At 48.5% G+C, this 19,820-nt stretch overlaps 1 protein-coding gene across 4 annotated transcripts; it reads right to left on the bottom strand.

The window, feature by feature from the left end:
* Window positions 1-8,871: 8,871 nt before the first annotated feature.
* On the bottom strand, window positions 8,872-19,586 carry RINL (Ras and Rab interactor like). Of its 4 annotated transcripts, XM_069550731.1 has the most exons (13): window positions 19,529-19,567; window positions 17,405-17,496; window positions 17,046-17,205; window positions 15,353-15,455; window positions 13,927-13,999; window positions 13,776-13,840; window positions 13,116-13,265; window positions 12,624-13,031; window positions 11,916-12,233; window positions 11,545-11,676; window positions 11,228-11,391; window positions 10,631-11,145; window positions 8,872-9,662 (listed from the first exon to the last, which is right to left on the bottom strand). In XM_069550731.1, the coding sequence occupies exons 2-12, from the start codon at window positions 17,455-17,457 to the stop codon at window positions 11,083-11,085; spliced, it is 1,689 nt and encodes a 562-aa protein (XP_069406832.1). In that variant the 5' UTR covers window positions 17,458-17,496; window positions 19,529-19,567; the 3' UTR covers window positions 8,872-9,662; window positions 10,631-11,082. The 4 variants fall into 4 exon arrangements, with proteins under 4 accessions (XP_069406832.1, XP_069406831.1, XP_069406834.1 ...); XM_069550730.1 differs by having other exon boundaries at window positions 8,872-11,145; window positions 19,529-19,586; XM_069550733.1 differs by having other exon boundaries at window positions 8,872-11,145; window positions 17,046-17,123; window positions 19,529-19,580.
* Between the last annotated feature and the right edge of the window lie 234 nt (window positions 19,587-19,820).

Below are 19,820 nucleotides of genomic sequence, written 5' to 3' on the forward strand. Positions count from 1 at the left end.
GGGAAGATCCCCTGGAGGAGGGCACGGCAACCCACTCCAGTATTCTTGCCTAGAGAATCCCCCTGGACAGAGGTGCCTGGCGGGCTACAGTCCATGGGGTGGCAAAGAGTCGGACACGACTGAGCAATGAAGCGTGCATGTGCATGCACATAGATGCACACACGCACACATACACACATCCCCTGACTCTCCCAGAGAATATATCAGATCTTCTCCTCAAATCTCTACCAGCGAGTCTTCCCTGGTTGTCTGGTGGCTAAGACGCCATGCTCCCAATGCACAGGGCCCGGGTTCCATCCTGATCAGGAACTAGATACCACATGCCAAAACGAAGACTGAAGATCCCATGTGCTGCAACTAAGGCCCAGAACAGCCAAATAAATAAAATAAAATAAGCAAACCCTCTAACAGCATATTCCACTCAACAGTGTCTTTCTTCTTGCTTCCTGAGAGAACCACAGCCACCCTCCCCCCACATCCCCTCTCCTGCATCTTCACCACCCACTCCACCTTCCCACTTTTAAGTGGGGTAACTAGCCATGTTCCCATCTGCTGAGCTTCTTCTTTTTTTTTCCCCCATGCATAATCTTATTTTTTTTCTTCACCTATTCAAGAAATTGGTCTCCTGTGGGCTCAGGGTCTCAGGAGAGAAATGTGAGAAGCCCCAAAGCAGGAATAGGTCAGGTTTCTTTTTTTAAAGCCTCTTCAGGGCTTTGAACGGAAATAGCTTCATGGTCTGTTGGGCCTCAAATTGAAAACTCAGATGCCTTTAGGGGTTAATGGGTAAAGCTGGCCTGGTAGGGGAAAAATTCTCAGTTGCATTACAGAGTTGTGACTTAATTTTCCTCAAGCTTTACTGAGATATGCCTGACTTTCAAGAAACCATACATATTCAAAGTACACAGTTGATGGGGACTTCCCTGGCAGTCCAGTAGTTGAGACTCCTAACGTCCAGTGCAGGGGGTGCAAGTTCGATACCTGGTCAAGGAATTAGGATCCCACATGCCACACAGTGCAGACAAAAGTAATTTTAAAAAATAAAATTAAAACTATAAAGTATACAGTTGATGAGTTTTGACTTACATATAAACCTGTGAAAATACCACCACAGTCAAGATAATGACCCCAAGAAACAAAAGACCTACTATTGTACAGCACAGGGAACTATACTCAATATTTCATGATAGCCCATATGGGAAAAAAATCTGAAAAAGAGTGTATATATATATATGTATACACACACACACACACACACACATACACACAGACTTCCCAGGTGACACTAGCAGTAAAGAACCCACCTGCCAAAGCAGGAGTTCGATCCCTGGGTCAGGAAGATCCCCTGGAGAAGGAAATGGCAACCCAGTCCAGTATTTTTGCGAGGAGAATCCCATGGACAAAGGAGCCTTGCTACAATCCATATTGTTGCAAAGAGTCAGACATGACTGGAGCAATTTAGCTTGCACACATGTATATATATGTATATATATAATATATGAATCACTTAGCTGTACACTGGAAACTAACACATTGACGTTGTAAATCAACTATACTTCAATAAAAAATAAATTAATTTTAAAAATTAAAAAGGGAGTCTGAAAAAGAATATATTTGTGTATAACTGAAACACTGTGCTGTATACCTGAAGCTAACACAATATTGTAAATCAACTATCCTTCAATTAAAAAAAAACTAGGTGACTTCTCTGGTGGGCCAGTAGCTAAGATTCTATGCTCCCAATGCAGGGGTCTGGTTTTGATTCCCTATCAGGGAGCTGAATCCCCCATGCCACAACTAAAAGATTCCCACATGCTACGAAGAGGAGGGAAGTTCCCATGTGCCACAACTAAGACCCAGTGCAGCCAAATAAATAACAACAAAAAAAGCAGCAGCAGCAGCAATGGCTTAGCCATAAAAACAACAAAAATTGAAAATAAATAAATAAGTTAAATGTATGTTCTGAAGAACGTCAAAAAAAAAAAAAGATAATGACGCAAAAGTAATGAACATATCCATCATGTCTGAATTTCCTCCTGCTTCTTGATAAACACTTCATCCCTCACCCTTCCACACACACACATCCCCAGACAAGCACCAATCTACTTTCTATCACTATTGGTTAGTTTGCATTTCTTTAGAATGATTTTCTATAGGATGTACTCTCATGTCTGGCTTTTTTCCTTCAGTATAATTCTTTTGAGATTCGTATATGTTTAGCAATAATTCATTCTTTTTATTTCTGAGTACTGTTCCATTGCATACAATAGTTTATTTATCAAGTCACCACAATTTGTTTACGAGTCACCCACTGGTGGACATTTAGGTTATTTGTAATTTTTGGCAATTACAAATGAGGGTGGTATGAACATCGATGTGCATGTCTTTTTTTTTTTTTTTAATCTTACTTATTTGGCTGAACTGGGGCTTGGTTGTGGCGTGTGAGATCTAGTTCCCTGACCAGGGATCGAACCTGGACCCAGTGCACTGGAAGCTTGGAGTCTTAACCACAGGACCATCAGGGAAGTCCTGATGTACAAGTCTTTGTGTAGATATTTTTCATTTTTTTTTTTTTTAGTGTATATACCCAGGAGTAGAATGCCTGGATCATATGGTGGGTATATATTTAACTTTTAAAGAAAAGTCATTTTCCAAAGTAGTGTACCACAGTGTCCAACCAACTTCTATTTACTTTTAAAAAAATTATTATTTATTTACTTACAGCTATGTGAGGCCTTTGCTGCTGCTCAGGCTTTTCTCTAGTTGTGGAGAGCAGGGGCTGCTCTCTAGTTGTGATCTCATTGCAGTGGCTTCTCTTGCTTCAGAGCACAGGCTGTAGGGCGTACACGATTCAGTAGCTGGGGTGTGTAGGCTCAGTAGTTGCAGCTCCTGAGCTCTAGAGCACAGGCTCAGTAGCTCTTCCCCAACGAGGGATGGAACCGGTGTCTCCTGCATTGGCGTGTGGATTCTTCACTACTGAGCTACCAGGGAAGCCCTCAACTTCTGTTACTTTTAGCAACAACAATAATAAGCTGGTTGAAAATTTAGTATTTATTTTAATTCATTTATTCCTTGATCAGACAACTATTTACTGGGTACTGCCAGACCCTGTTCTAGACACTGGGGATTCAGTAGTGAACAAGACACACAAAATTCCCACTCTTGGGCAGCTGGTGTTCGACTTAGAACATCTCTCAGCGCAGGTGAGTTGGTTTTCTAGGTTGGGACCACACACACGCTAACAGACAGATGACCTGGTCCAAATTCCGGCTCTGCCATTTCCTAACTATGTGGCCTGGGCAAGACCCCTTATCTCTGAGTCTTACACTGTGAAAAGGGGATGCTGATAATACCATCTTTACCTCCTAAGATTGTGGCACTGTTGATTCACAAACTGGCCTCTGGACATAGAGGGTCAGAAGATGCCAAGAAAGAGGGATGTCCAGATAGAAAAGTGAAAGTGTTAGTCGCTCAGTCCCGTCCAACTCTTTGTGACCCCGTGGACCGTAGCTTGCCAGACTCCTCTGTCCATGAAATTCTCCAGGCAAGAATACTGGAGTGGGTTGCCATTTCCTTCTGCAGGGGCTCTTTGTGACTCAGGGGTCAAACTCGGGTCTGTTGCATTGCAGGCAGATCCTTTGCTGTCTGAGTCACCAGAGCAAACCTGGTGGTAGACGGCAGGTGTAACAAGCAAGGGAAGGTTCATAGGAGGCTTATCTTGGGCAGCAAAAGATGAGCAGATCTCTGCACTCACCTGCAAGAATCTTCAAACTCTATGTACAGAGGCCTTGACTGGGCCGTCAGGTATACCATCTAGATGGTCTCAACAACACCCTACTTTCCCAGGGTTGTGTGCCCTTGGAACAACTCCCATTGTGGGAACAGTGGGCAGTGTACATTCCAAGGACAGGGGAGGGGGTGAGGAGCTTCTGATGGCCTGGGTCCAGCTCTCAGGTCAACTGGCAGTCATGTGTGTTCTCTTGAAGACCTCCTCCAGCAGGCAGGCAAGCCACTAAACAGTTAGTATCTACCCTTGGGTTGCTGGGGAGCCAGAGAATAAATAAGCGAAACATACTGAAAGGTTGTTGTTGAATCACGACGCCGGGATTCTTGGCTCCCGGAGGAGAAGAATTCAATCCGGGGCCAGAGACAAGGCTTGATCGCTCAGAGCTTTTGTGTAATAAAGTTTTATTAAAGTATAAAGGAGATAGAGAAAGCTTCTGACATAGGGATCAGAAGGGGGCAGAAAGAGTACCCGCTTGTTAGTGTTAGCAATGAGTTTATATACTCTCCAGTGAATCCAAAGAATGTCTGGAGGTTGTAAAGACCTCACCAGACCTACTCCCATAATTTACATTTTAAGATAACAGAATTAGCCAGAAGGCTTAATCCATAGACTGTCCTTAGGCAGAATACATTGTGGTTATATAATCCTTGTAAAGAGCAGGTCTACTCCCATAATTTACAGAATTAGCCAGAAGGTTTAATCCAGAGACTGCCCTCAGGCAGAATACATTGTTGTTATATCATCCTAAGGAATGTAGAGAAGGAAAAAAAAAAAAAGGTTTGTCCTTTCTTCCTCCTTGAGAATTCCAGACCCCTCTCTCCTTGGGGACCCCTAGACTTCTTATCAACCTGCCTAGGAAATGACTGTCTCATATACCATGCCTCTTTAAGGGTCATGAAATGGTGGCTTGTAGTGATTTTGATTTGCACTTCTTGAATGATGAGTGATTTTATTATCTTTTCAAGGCTTCTCTGATGGCTTGGCGGTAGAGAATCTGCTTGCAATGCAGGAGATGTGGGTTCGATCTCTGGGTCGGGAAGATCCCCTGGAGGAGGAAATGGCAACCTGCTCCAATATGCTTGCCTGGGAATTCCCATAAACAGAGGAGCCTAGTGGGCTACATACAGTCTATGGGATCTCAAAAGAGTTGGACACCACTGAGCCCGTTATCTTTTCATGAGCCTTTTAGCCACATGCATATCTTTTTTGGGGAAATCTCCATTTAATTCCTTTGCCTGTTTAAAAAAGATTTTTATTGTTTGGGTTTTGTTGTTGTTGTTGCTGAGTTTTAGAAATCATATATATATATATATATATATATATATATATATATATAATATATATTCTGGATATTAATCCCTTATGATTTGTGGATACTTTCCCCTATTCCATGGGTTGATTTTACATTCTGTTGATTGTTTCCTTTCATGCATACTCCCCACACCCCCACCACCCCCACCCCCTCCACCACCCCCACCCCCCCACCAGCCCCCCGCCCCTCTGGCCATGCTGTGTGGCTTGCGGGATCTTAGTTCCCTTAGAAGGGACTGAAACCAGGCCTACAACAGTGAAAGCAACAAGTCTTAACCACTGGAATGCCAGGGAATTCCCCACACTTTAAAATTTTTGATGTATTCCAGTTAATCTTTGTTGCCTGTCCTTTTGGTGTCATATCCAAGAAATCACTGCCAAATCTAATGTCACAGGACTTTCCCCCTATGTTTTCCTCTAATAGATTTATAGTTTTTACATGTAGGTCTTTCATCCATTTCAGGTTAATTTTTGTATACGTTTTTAGAAAAGGGTCCAAATTTATTCTTTAAAAAAAATTTTTTTTTTTTTAAATTTTCTTGGCTGTGCTGCACAGTATGAGGGATCTTAGTTCCCTGACCAGGGATCTAACCCAGCCCCCTGAAATGGAAGCATGAAGTATTAACCACTGGACTGCAAGAGAAGTCCCCCAACTTAATTCTTTTGCACGTGGGTATCCATCCAGTTTTCCCAATTCCATTCATTGGAAAGACGATTCTTCCCCAGTCAAATGATATGAAACCCTTGTCAAAAATCATTTGACCGTACTTGCTGCTGCTGCTAAGTCTCTTCAGTCATGTCTGACTCTGTGCGACCCCACAGACGGCAGCCCACCAGGCTCCCCTGTCCCTGAGATTCTCCAGGCAAGAACACTGGAGTGGGTTGCCATTTCCTTCTCCAATGCATGAAAGTGAAAAGTGAAAGTGAAGTCACTCAGTCGTGTCCGACTCTTAGCGACCCCATGGACTGCAGCCCACCAGGCTCCTCCATCCTTGGGATTTTCCAGGCAAGAGTACTGGAGTGGGTTGCCATTGCCTTCTCCATTGACCATACTTGTGAGCATTTATTTCCAGAATTTGCATTTTTAACAAATTGCTGCTGAGAATAATTGATACATAGTATCAGATTGTTGCAGGAAGAGGGACTGCTTCTGTTACCAAGTCCAAGCTCTTTCTACTGGTCCTAGGCCATCAAGACAAGGTGCTGAGGCAAGGAATTCGACTTTATTTAGAGAGCTGGCTGACCAAGATGGCAGGCTAATGTCTCAAAATAACCATCTTATCTGGGTCTGGATACCAGGTTCTTTTAAATATCAGAGATGAAGAAGAGATAAGGAAACAAAGTAACATAGTCATTAATCTTGCAAATATCTCCTAGAATGGTAAACCTCAGGAAGATATGTTAATTTCTTCCTTCCTGCCACCTACAGGCGCACAGGGTTCTGAACAAAGGCACTTTAATTGTCAGGCAGAGGGGCAGGATTCTCTGAGGCAGGCCATTGTGTATGATCATCATCATAAAAGCAATGGAAAGCAAGTCAGAGAAACTGTTTCAACATGGAATCAGAATTGACTTCTCCATGCAACACTTCCAGGGTCTGAGTGAGGACTCTTTTCTAACATTCAGAGATGAATTGTTTGAGGAGACACCCTTGCTGATAAAGCAAGAGACTTTATTGGGAAGGGGCGCCCAGGTGGAGAGCAGCAGGTTAAGGGAACCCAGGAGAGCTGCTCTGCCACATGGCTGGCACTCTCAGGTTTTATGGTGATGGGATTAGTTTCCAGATTGTCTCTGGCCAATCATTCTGACTCAGGGTCCTTCCTGGTGGCAAGTGCATCTTTCAACCAAGATGGATTCCAGCAAGGAAGATTCTGGGAGGTTGGCAGGACACAGCATCAGTAGCAGTAGCAAATTCTTCTGAGTTAGTTTTTTTTACAAGACATAAAATGGGCTGGTGTGTCTTCCCTCCTTTTGTCTCCTCCTGAATTCTGGTTACTTATTGGTGACAGCACCTTGTTTTTTTTTTAATCAGGACCTCCTGCTGTGAGACAATTCAGGCAAGCAGTTAGCATCATGCCTGGCCAAGGCATGTGGTTTTGGTCAATGGTTCCCTAACAAGATAAACAGGAAGGAAGGCTGCACTTTTTGAGAAGTCATAGAGAAGATGATGCAGAGATGTGAGTTCGATCTCTGGGTAGGGAAGATCCCCTGGAAAAGGAAATGGCAACCGGCTCTAGTATTCTTGCCTGGGAAATCCCATGGACAGAGGAGCCTGGCAGGCTACCATCCATGGGGCTGCAAAAGAGTTGGGCAAGTTGAACAACTCAACAACCACTGCCACAACAACAAACTCTGAGCCTTATGTGCTCAGTCCTGTCTGTAATACATTAGCATATGTTAAATGACACACCCACAGGCACCATGACAGTTCCAAGGCTGACCATAAAAGGCCAAAAAGTGGGCAGTGGTGGCCCAATTCCTGGAAATCCCTGCCCCTTCCCCCAAATAGTTAGAATACTGTTTGTTCATTAGCATATGAAATTACCCAGCCTATAAAAACTAACACTCGCTGCCCCCATACCCCAGAGCCTCTCTCACCTGAGATGACACACATTCTGTCTATGGAATGTGTGTTTCCCAAGATTGCTTTCAGTTTCTGAGGTGACCCTACTTCTGCTTGTGGAATGTGTTTCTCTCTAAATAAAGTTGCTTTCACTTTACCACAGCTTGCTCTTAAATTCTTTTCTGCCTGAAGCCATGGACCATAACTTGGCCGCCCATCCTGAATCTTTGGCAGCCTACCCCATCAAGACCTGTGATGTGACCATTCTCTCACTCCCCCTTCTCCTGCAACACAGGTAGAGGAAAGTCTGGCAAAGGCCCTGGGCTGGGCGGCTGCCTGGCAGGTGTGGGGAGCAATGAGGAGGTGAGTGAGGCTGGAGCAGGTGCTGAGGGGGCGAGTGGGAGGGGATGAGAGTCTGGCAGGTCCTCAGGGAACCTGTGGGCTTCCAGGGCCCTGGGCAGTGCTCAGGCCTTCTCCTGGAGTGAGCTGGGTCATGTGACCCAGGCAAATGGTGGAACTGCAGGATGAGACGGGGCCTCAAGATCAAGATGGTGGGTTGTCTCCAGCTGACTTCTGTCACTAGGGCCTAGGATGAACCAGGGGGAAGTGGGAGGCTTATGCTATTAAACAAACAAAATTTCCTCTCACGTTAAAATTTATTCCCAACATGGTGGGAGGAGGGCTCAACTTAGATTTCAAAGAATAAAAAAAATAAAATTATGTTTCTTGCAAACTTAATTTTTGGCCTGAGAGGTAGACCTCCGATCTATTTTTAAAATTTCCTCTGGCTGCCACTTGGAGGGCATGGGACAGGATTCCCAGAACTGGGAGCCAGGAGGCAGGGGGAGGCTGGGGCTGGACCATGACGGAGCTGTGGAAGGGGAGGAAGTGTGGGAAAGAGGGAGGAGAGGAAGGGTCCAGGCTTGGGCTCTGGTCTAGGGACTTGGGGATCATGAGGGACCCCTGAAATGTGGACTAGAAGGAGGAATGCGTTTCTGGGAGATGCTGTGGCCAGTTTGGGACGTTATGGGAATGGGAGTCCAAGAGCAGATATCCAGTAGGAAGCCCAGAGCTTCAGAGTGAAGCCAAAGCTGTAATTAACCAATGATACTCCAAACATCAGCCATTTAGTTTCACTTTCCCATACTTTGCCTCCTATCCATGTGTCACGTATACACTTAGCTAGTTAATCGTTTTCTTTAAATCGATTCACTTTTTAAAAAATTAAACACGTTTATTTATGCAGGAAACATCATTTCACTCCAGGAAGTGGAAAACGGCCATAAACAGAGTAGAATAGCACAAATAAACCCAATGATTTAGCAAGGATCAAGGAGAGGTGCTGAAAGCATGGGCTAAAAAGTTGTTGGTGGACAAGTTATTCAGGGTCTCAAGATACTGCCCACAGAGCATCAAAAAGCTGAATTGTGTCCCCTCCCCCAATTAGGGACCAAACAACGGGCTCTAGGACCTGAGTCATGTTTCCTTAACAGAACATTCCTTGACCAAATTAGGAAGACTTCCCGCACACACCAACCAGAAAGAGACAGGACATGCGCTCATCCTGCCTGGCTAATCATGTAACGCCAGCTACTCCTATAACTGAGACAAAGAACTGCCTGTATATAAGCCGCCATACTCCTTTGTTCGGGGCTCTTGTCGGATTCCACTGTGCTGGATGAGACTTGGGCCCTAGCACGCTAGAAATAAACTCCTTTCTTGCCTTTGCAATACTGTGGTGGACTTGCTCTCTCAGTCGGTTCGGAGATACGGGCTCGGTGCATAACAGTCTTAACCCCCGGAACTCGGAGTATGATTACATTTGGATAAAGGGTTTTTAAGAGGTGATTAAGTGAAAGTGAAGTCATACAGATGGGCTCGGATGCAACATGAAAGAAAAGAAAGAAAGAAAGTGAAGTCGCTCAGTCGTGTCCGACACTTTGCGATCCCGTGGACTGTAGTCTACCAGGCTTCTCTGTCCATGTGATTTTCCAGGCAAGAGTACTGGAGTGGGTTGCCATTTCCTTCTCCAGGGATGCAACATGAGTGGTGTCCTTACACAAAGAGATTAAAACGCAGACACACACGCCAAAGAAAGACCATGTTGGGACTTTCCTGGTAGTCCACAGGCTAACACTGCACTCCCGGTGCAGGGGGCTGATCCCTGGTCAGGGAACTAGACTTTCCCACGTGTTGCAACTAACAGTTCACATGCTGCAACTGAAAATCCCCTCACGCTGCAACTAAGACCTGGCACAGCTAAATAAATAAAATAAATATTTAAAAAAATACCCACTCCAGTATTCTTGCCTGGAGAATCCCATGGACAGAGGAGCTTGGTGCTTGGCAGGCTATGGTCCATGGGGTCGCAAAGAGTTGGACACAACTGGAGCGACTGAGTACTGTATATAAGATAGGTAAACAACAAGCACCAAGTGCATAGCACAGGGCACTGTACTTAGCATCTCATAATAACCTGTAATGGAAAAGAATCTGAAGAATATATATATATACACATATGTATTCTTTAAATATTCTTAAAACTAACACAACATTGTAAATTAACTATACTTCAGTTTTAAGAAACAAAGTCAAAGGCTGAGTCCCCTCTGAGATTCCAGGGGAAAATCCATTCCTTGTCTTTTCCAGTTTCTAGAGGATGCCTACATTCTTTGGCTCCTAGCCACAGCACGTCATCATATCTCCTCCTCTGACTCTGATCTCCCTGCCTCCCTCTTATAAGGGATTTACACTGGGCCCACCTGAATCCAGGATAATCTCCCCATCGCAAGATCCTGAATTTAGTCATCAGTAAAGTCCCTCTTGGGCTTCTCTGGTGGCGCTTATGGTAAAGAATTCACCTGCAATGCAGGACACCCAGGTCTGATCCCTGGGTCAGGAAGATTTCTGGGAGAAGGGAATGGCAACCCACTCCAGTATTCTTGCCTGGGAAATCCAATGGACAGAGGAGCCTGGTGGGCTACAGTTCATGGGGTCGCAAAGAGTTGGACACGACTGAGTGACTAACACTATCGCTTTTCAAAGTCCCTTTTACCACTTAAGGTAAAATATTCACAGATTATGGGTATTAGCAGGTGGACATCTTGGGAGGGGCATTATTCCGTTTACCCCAAGGAGGATCCAGTCAGAGAAGCTGTAGTTTTAGACAGCAGTGCCTGAGAGAGCCTCACTAAGAAGGTGATGTCTACCTAAAGGGTCTGAAAGAAGGGAAGGAAGGAGCAAGGTGGATAATGGGGAATGGCATGCCAGGAACAGGAACAGCCAATGTAAAGGTTCAGAGGTCTTTCCTCAGACCTGTTTCCTTTTCCTGGAAACCCCTGCCTCTAAACGACAGGGGTCAGAAGTTGGTGCTGTCCCAGATGCCTCCTGAATCTTGCTTGTGGGGCAGAAGGGTCTGAGATCTCTAATCATCGTTGGTCTCTTGCATAATCTCTATCGCCCATGGTTCCTCAAAGGGCAGCTTGGCCTGCGGAGAGAGGCAGGAGCCTGGGTCAGAAAGGAAACAGGTCCAGCCCTCCCTGCCACCCGCAGTCCTGAGGAGTGATCACCTGGTCCCCGGCGGGGCTCTGTCTGTGCAGGGTCCGCCTGCGGTGCCACTGGCGGAGGGAGGCTCGGACCTCAGAGCTGAGGCCCTTGGGCGCGCGGGCCGTGTCAGGCTCGTAGTGGGCAATGTGGTACAGCGCCCCAAACCACGTGGTCAGGTAGTACCCGGCTATGGACAAGAAGAGGAGGTCAGCGCAGCCATCTCAATTCCCCCGAAGCCCGCCCCCCGACCCCCGCAGGTTGCCCGCCTTCCCTCCCACTGCAGGCAGGGGGCCCAGGGCGCCCCTTGTCAGGTCCCGGGGTTCTGGGGCTGGGGGCTCACCTTCTCCCCGTAGTTCGTCCGGATCCAGGAGCTCCATGAGAAACTCTACGTCCAGCTGCGTCTCCCCAATGTCTGGACTCCAGATCAGTTCCTCTGTCAGCGCTGGCAGGAATGCGTCGGCCCCCAGGGGCTCTAAGGGAGGGAAGGACAGGCTCTGGGGTTGGAGGGGACGTGCTGGCAACTTCCAACCCATCCCTAAGACTGCGAGTGCCGGCTACCCTTCCACTTTGCGTATGCAAACCACCCTCACCCCAGGTCCGCGTAGAGCTTGCCGTCTTCTCCCGCTCGACGTGTGCACAGCCGCCTGCTGCCTGGCTCCCACAACCCTCAAGTCACTCCACATACAGGTAGACTCAAGAACTCTGCTTTACCTTGGTTCTCCCCACGAGCCAGACCCTCGTAGACGTCACTGCACACCGCCAGCAGGAGCGACACCTTGCGGCGCGGGACGCAGGCAGCGTGGAGGTGCGCCAGGCGCGCATGAATGCGGCTCCGTAGGGCGGGGGCGGGGCTTCGCCTCTCACGCCCCGCCCCCTGGGCTCCCGGAGGCCCCGCCTCCGCCCGCAGGGCTACCTGTCGCCGCCGCAGTTGCCGCAGCTGTGAGGCGCGGAGCGTGCGGAGTCGCATCCACAGGGCGGGCTTCAGAGGCGCCAGCACCGCGCGGCACAAGGCCGCCTCCACTGCCGGGCCTGTAGGGGTTGAGGTGGGGTTAGGCAGGGCCGCCAGGTTGACCCATGCCACTTTCTCTCCACTGACCCACCATCACCAATCACCACCCCTCCCTAGTCTCTGTCCATCCACTTGTGTACACGTAAGTGTGAGCACATATGGAAGAAGGATCCTGGGAATGAACAACCGCTTGGGAGAGACAATATGCGCTGTCACACATGCGTGAAACGGAGCAGTGGTGAACAGAGCAGGTGTTGCTACATGTGGGACAGGGAGTGTGAGTAGAAAGGGAAACAGATGTGCTCAGAGGTGGAGAGAACGAAGTTGGATGTGAACACCGATGCAGGGCCAAGAGAAGGCAAGTGTGAACCTGTGGGGGTTTTCAGTTCCCTCTCAGCCCTCCCCCTTACCTAGATCCTCCTCCTTCTGGGGGGCCCCAGGCCCCCTGCTTTTGAAGACAGCCCTGACATCGGGATCCTTTGCTAAATGATCCTGGAGGTCAGTAAGGAGGTGCCGGACGTCCTGAAGCAGCTCTGTGGCCGGGTCCCCAGGCCTGTGGGGGCCCCCAGCATCTGAGGTGAGGCGTGCCCGGAACCCCCGGAACTGCTTGGCCACGTAGCTGCTCCGGGCCCTGGCTAGAGCCCGGACGTGCTGAGTGAGCATGTCCTCAGGCCCTTCTTCATCATCTTGGTCATCCTCCTCCTCCTTTTCCTCCTTCTCCTCCACCAGGCTGGCCAGAGCTGGCCTAATATGGTGTTCCTCTGGGCTGAGCGGGCCTTCCACCCAGGAGACACGGTGAGGGGCTGGGTTCCTGGGGGCTGATGTGAGGAGAGAGTTGGGTTCCACAGAAGAGCAGCAGCAGCTCCTTCATCCCTCAGGGGCCCCAGGCCTGCTTATCTAACCTGGACCGTGTCTCTCTGCAGTCTCTGGAGTTGTCTCTGCCAGGGTCTGCTCCATCCCCCATCCTCTGTGGGTCTCCAGGTAGAGCTTGTTCACCAGGAAGACTACCCTCCTTGAAGTGTTGAGTTGGATGCTGTCAATCTGCAGAGGATCTGGGGGACAGCAGGAGTGAGGTGTCCCAGGTATCCAAGGGGCCAGCCTTGGAGTCTTAGTGTTCGGCCTCATTACTAGAGGAACTGGGATTCAGTTCCTGGTACCTCCTCACTCAGACCCAGGAACTGAGCACCACCACCCTCAACTTTTTCAGGTCCCCTTGTGCCGTGGGCTTAGTCGCCCACTTGTGTCCAACTCTTTGCAATGTCATGGACTGTAGTCTGCCAAGTTCCTCTGTCCCTGGGGATTCTCTAGGCAAGAATACTGGAGTGGGTTGCCATGTCCTCCTCCAGGGGATCTTCCCAACCTAGGGAACGAACCAAGGTCTCCTGCATTGTGGGCGGATTCTTTACCATCTGAGCCACCAGGGAAGCCCCTCCAGTCCCCTTTCAGTTCACAGTCCCCTTTATCCTCCCTCAAACCCTGTAGTTCGGTCCCCTAGGTACCATTCTCCTGGACTGAGGAGGTGGATAGGTGGACTCTTTCTCCCTTAGAGAATCATGTCTCACCTGTGTTTTGGTCTTCAGGCCCCAGGGTAGGAGGGGGCAAGAGCAATGTTCTAGGCAAAATATCCCTGAGAAAAGATAAACAGGAGCCACAGTGTGGGTGGGGTGTCATAGGGAAGGATCCTCCTTAGCACCTTTGATGGATGACCTGTACCTGCTGGCTGATAGGAAGGCCAGGAGATGGGGCAGATCTGGCATGCAGAGCTTAGAGGATTCCAGACACACACCTGGGGTAGTGGAAGCGAAAAAAGGCAAGAAGGAATAAGTTAGAAAACTTGAGGGGTAGCAGCGTTCTTTTTTCTGGGGCTCTCTTCCCCAATCCTGCAGTTCCCCCCAAGAACCTTCAGAACAGAAAAATTTCTAGCCGTTGCAGTCCCCTTCTTTTCCTGTGTTCTTATGCTAGCATCCCACTTATGCCACCAAATATGATTCATTCATTAGGCAACATTTATTAAGATAACTATTTATTTTCAGGCATTGGAGGTACATTTGTCAAAAGGCAGATACATTCACTGCCTGCCTGAGCAAACAAATAATGCTAAGTGTGTAGTGTATTGAGTACCAGAAATGAAATAGAGTGATTGAAAGTGACTAGGGCTATCATTAGCTGTGGTGGTCAAAGAAGATTACATTTCTATAGAGGTCGAAAGGATGGAGACTAAACTAGCCATTCAAGGAAGGGCACTCATACAGGAAAAACAAATACAAAGGCCCTGAAGTTAGGACACATTTAGCCTGCAAGAGCCTGCTCAAAAAAACAGTCTCTAGAGCAGAGAGAATGGCGGGCAGTAGTGAGCAAGTGCTCACTACTTATGAGCAAGTGCTCATAGTCTTATAGGCCATGATAAGGAGTTTATTTTTTAAATATTTATTTATTTGGCCATACTGGGTCTTAGCTGCAGCCTATGGGCTCTTCATTTTGGTATGAAAACAGTTGCAGCATGCAGCATCTAGTTTCTCAACCAGGGATTGAACCCGGGCCTCCAGCATTGGGAGCATGGAGTCTCAACCACTGGACCAGCAGGGAAGTCCCATGAGGAGTTTAATGTTTATCTAAAATGTTGTAGGGCTTCCCTGGTGGCTCAGAGAGTAAAGCGTCTGCTTGCAATGTGGGAGGCCCGGGTTTGATCTCTGGGTTTGGAATATCTCCTGGAGAAGGAAATGGCAACCTACTCCAGTATTCTTGCCTGGAGAATCCCATGGATGGAGGAGCCTAGTAGGCTACAGTCCACGGGGTCGCAGAGTCGGACACAACTGAGCAACTTCTTTCTTTTTTTTTTTTTAAAGATGTTGCATGTCCTTCGCAGGGTTTAAGGCAGGAATGTATAACATCTGGTTGATGTTTGAAAATACCACTCTGGCTGCTATGTCCAGAATGGACTGCAGGAAGAAAAGGGTGGGAGCACAGAGACAAGGAATGTGGCCGCTGCAATTGTCTGGGCAAGAGGTGATGGTGGTTAGGATTAGGGTGATGGATGTAGAGAGGATTAGGAAGATTCAGGAGATATTTTACAATGAAAAATGACTGATCTTGGTGATAAATTTGTTGTAGACTGGAAACTTGAGGGTAGGCTCCTTACCTCCAGGAAGCTTCTGGATCTGGTAGGTGTTGACTTCCCCTGATGAAGGTCCTGTCTTCAACACCAGGACCTGTCTGGGATCATGTCCTATGACCAGGAAACTCTGGGGGAAGGGAGACAAAGGCCAAGTTGAAGAGGAATGCTGCAGAAGTCTATTACTATTGCCTGCCTAGTGTCCATTTCCTTTATTTTGAGTCCCACACTCCAAATTTCCTTTAGAAAACTCTATTCCACTCTCTACTCTAGGTCCTGCAGGTTGGACTAACTCTCCCAAGAGCCCTAAGGGTGGGTCCATGACCTGACCTAGCCAATAGGATTGAGTGTTCTCTGACCACTGTGGCTGGTTCAGAGATGGGCATGTGAACCAAATGCAGCCAGTGGAAATCTCCCACAGGAGCTCTTTGGAAAGAGGCCTCTTTTTACACTGGGGTTGCTAACCTGGTAAGTAAGATGTGGCCCTGTGCTTGGGCCAGCCATCTAGAATTGCTTTATCCACATCTATTCCCTACTCCTTGCAGAACTCTAGCTTCATTCAGGGCATTAACAGGCCCAGCCATAGCAGATAGGTAGTGATCAATGTAGGCACTGGTTCTCACCTCGGCTGCGTAATTCCCAGGAGAGCTTTTATTTTTTGGTTTGTTTGCTTTTTGGCTGCACAGCATGGCTTGTAGGATCTTAGTTCCTCCACCAGGGCTCAAACCCGAGCCCTCAGCAATGAAAGCTTGGAGTCCTAACCACTGGACTGCCAGGGAATCCTTTCCAGGTGAACTTTTAAAAAATACTGCTACCTGGGCCTTGTCTGTATATTCTGAATCAATTGTGAAGGCTTTTGTTTTTGCTGGTAAAAGGAAAAAATGCAGCTGGTGCCTCCTTTCTTCCTTCCTCCTGCCTGGAATGCACATACGTGCTTGGGTCTGGGGCAGCCGCTGGGCAACCATAAAGGAAGTCTAGGAGAACTGCTGAGATGTCCTTGATGTCATTTGAGGAGCAGAACTAGAACCTTCAGCTGTCTTTCTGGTTAAGTTAGAAAGATAAAAGCCTACGTATCAAGATATTGAAGAACAAGTGTTTATTTGCATTGAAAAATATTTAGAATTTCCCAAAGTTTAAAGCAAAGCCAAGGAATTCCCTGGAGGTCCAGTGTTAGGACTCTGCACTTCCATTGCAGGGGGTCTGGGTTCAAGCCTTGGTCAGGAAATTAAGATCTCAGAAGCCATGCAGTGTGGCTAAAAAAAAAAAAAAAAAAGCCAAGAAATGGGATGAAGAGAAATATATATATTGTCTGATGTTCAAGATCCAGACATCCCTAAAATTACTTTTACTTCTGGACTTTTTGTGCTTCCCTGGTGGCTGAGATGGTAAAGAATCTGCTTATAATGCAGGAGACCCGAGTTCTATCCCGGGGAAGATCCCTTGGAGAAGGGAATGACTACCCACTCCAGTATGCTTGCCTGGAAAAATCCCAAAGACAGAGGAGCCTGGCTGGTTACAGTCCATGGGGTCGCAGAGACTCGGCCATGACTGGGCGACTAACACTTTCACTTTCACTGGTCTTTTCAGTCATGTGAATCAATAAGCAGGGCTTCGGTTTGCCTGGTTTGTGTTGTGCTTGTCACTGGCAACTGGCAGGGTCCTAACTGGTTCAGGGTATCATGGGGAGGGTCAGAGAGGGTGCCTAGGGGTGAGTACTTACCCCTGGTGGCCACAGGTCCAGAAGGGCTTTCGCACTGTGGGCATCCAGCTCTGGGATCTGCCACACCCCGCATGTCCTCTGAAGGCGAAGGAGTGACTCTGGGGTCCCAAGGACCCTTAAGGGGGTCTCACCAGCTCCATTCGCCTGTGATGGGATTAGTCTGGGACAGGCAGGGACCAGGAGACCACGGGACAGAGGAAGGCAGTTGTACTTTGAGATGGGGTCAGAGGTACAAGAAGGGGAAGCCTGGGGGCAAAGGGTCAGAGATGGGGTTCTGGGTCCTGTCTAGGGGTGGGTGGGACTTGGATGGAAGGGGCTTCTAAATCCAGGGAGGCGGAGACAGCCTCAGCAACCCTCACCTCTCCTGGTCCGTGGGGCCTGCTGAGGCCTTGTCCTCTGGCTGGGCCGTCATCCTCAGCGTGCAGGAGGCCAGGGAGCCATGGTCTGGCCTCTGGCAGGGAGGAAAGTATATCTCAAGGCTGCTCCAGCCCAGGGGTAATATTCCAAATATTTACAACCCACATGGCAGAGACCTGGACCAACCAGGATGGACTTGAGACCCCTCGCTGTGCCAGGTGTTAATTCTTCAGTTCCTGGGTGGTGGGGAGATCTGGGGTTCCTAGCGGGGAGGTTGGTAGGAGGAGAGGGAGGGGGAGGTAGGGGGAAAGGAAGAGGACTCAAAATAGCAGCTATTTACCAAGTGGTAGGGTAATATTTTTTTAGGGAAGCCCAGGTGCTCAGCTGTAAAGAATCTGCCTGCCATTGCAGAAGAGGATTTGATGCCTGGGTCACACTGATCCCCTGGAGAATGAAATGGCAACCCACTCCAGTATTCTTTTTTTTTTAATTAAAAAAATATTTACTTGGCTGCACCAGGTCTTATTGGCGGCATGTGGGATCTTCAGCGTTTGCTGCAGCCTGTAGTTTCTTCAGCTGTGGCATGCAGAAGGGATGCCAGGGATCTAGTTCCCTGACAGGGGATCAAACGTGGGCCACCTGCACTGGGAGCGTGCAGTCTTAGCTACTGGTCTACCAGGGAAGTCCCCTACTCCAGTATTCTGCCCTGGGAAATTCTATGGACAGAGGAGCCTACATTCCATAGGACCACAAAAGAGTTGGACAGGACTTAGTGACTAAGCAGCAATAACAGGATGCTATTTTATATTTTAACATCCAGTTAAGCCTTATGAAAGGGGACCAAATGAATAACAACCATTGTCAAAACCCAGGGCCTGGAAAAGGGCTCTGCCCATTGTAGACAGTCTGTAAATGTGATAATATGTTTATCACATTTTACGATGTCTCTTCTTCCTCCCTTCCCTGATCACAAAGGGGCCTTCAAATATTTTCCCCCAAGGTTTTATCATGAGAGGTCTCAAACAGAAGAATTAAAATAGGAACTTCCCTGGTGGTCCAGTGGTTAAGAATCGGCCTTCCCATGCAGGGGGTTCAGCTTTCATCCCTGGTTGGGGAACTAAGACCCCACATGCAAGTGAAAGTGCTAGTCGCTCAGTCGTGTGGGACTCTGCGACCCCATAGACTGTCGCCCGCCACAGCCTCCTCTGTCCGTGGGATTTCCCAGGCAAGAGTACTGGAGTGGGTTGCCATTCGCTTCTCCAGGGGATCGTCCCCACTCAGGGATCGAATGTGGGTCTCCCACATTGCAGGTAGACTCTTTACCTTCTGGGCCACCAGGGAAGCCCAAGATACCATGTTGCAGAGCAAGTAAGCCCCTGTGCGCTGCAAATACTGAGCCCAGGAGTTCTAGACCATGCTCCTCAACAAGGGAAGCCCTCAGGCCCAAACAAAGACCCAGCGCAGCCAAAATAAGCAAATTAAAAAAAAACTGAAATGATTTTACAGGGAACATTTATGTACCCACTACCTAGATTCTACTATTGGCATTTTACTCTTTCTGCTTTGTCACATCTGTCCCTGTAGCCACTGGATCCCAACTCTTAACCCGGTATAGCTTCCTATGGTGGGTTATCAGTTAAGGAGGGCATTCTAAAATATTTTCCTTGCAGCAGTCCCAGGAGCAGGAATCCTAGGTCCTTCCATCCATCCATCCATGTGCCCATACATCCAACAAATATTTACTGAAGTACAGGACCAGTTAGGTGCCTGGGGAAAGGGCGATGGGCAGAATAGGCCCCTGCTCCCAGGGGCTTCCCTTCTTCTTGGGGTGGGTATAAGGGATGCATAATAAACAGCTAAATCAACCCATCAGCCCACTGTCCCGAAGTCCAGGGTGTTAGGAAGTGGGGGACAGAGAGCAGGTGCTCTGCCTAGGGGAGAACAGGCAGGAAGGGTGGGGAGAGGGAGGCAGAGGCTTGCCTGGGCCCCATGAGAAGGCAGAAGGAGATGAGGGGTGCTGGGCAGGGTGTGACGGGGGCAGCTGCCTGATGCCACAGGGAGGCTGCGGGTCAGTGTAGCGGAGGGGGGTGGTGATGCCAGCTGCTCGGTCCCCTGGGGGCCCCTACCTGTTCTCCGAGGGGAGGCCTGAAGTAGCAGGAAGTGAAAGTTCCTCACGGAGAGAGAGAGGAAGCTGAGCTGGCAGGGGAAGAGGCGGGGCTGGGGGGATCTGAAAAGGGACCCTCCTCCCTCTTTCTGGGGGCTCAGGCCTTGGGTGACCCAGCTTTGGAGGAAGGGACTCTGGCAGGTGCCTGGGAGTCCAGGGGTAACAGCCAGGACACAGGGCTCCCACGGCCCCAAGCCCGCTCTCGGCACCTTTCAGCACTCTTCACGCTGCTTCTCATGATGGTTTCCTTAGCG

Source organism: Ovis canadensis, chromosome 14, assembly GCF_042477335.2.
Source record: "Ovis canadensis isolate MfBH-ARS-UI-01 breed Bighorn chromosome 14, ARS-UI_OviCan_v2, whole genome shotgun sequence".
Taxonomy (NCBI): Eukaryota; Metazoa; Chordata; class Mammalia; order Artiodactyla; family Bovidae; genus Ovis; species Ovis canadensis.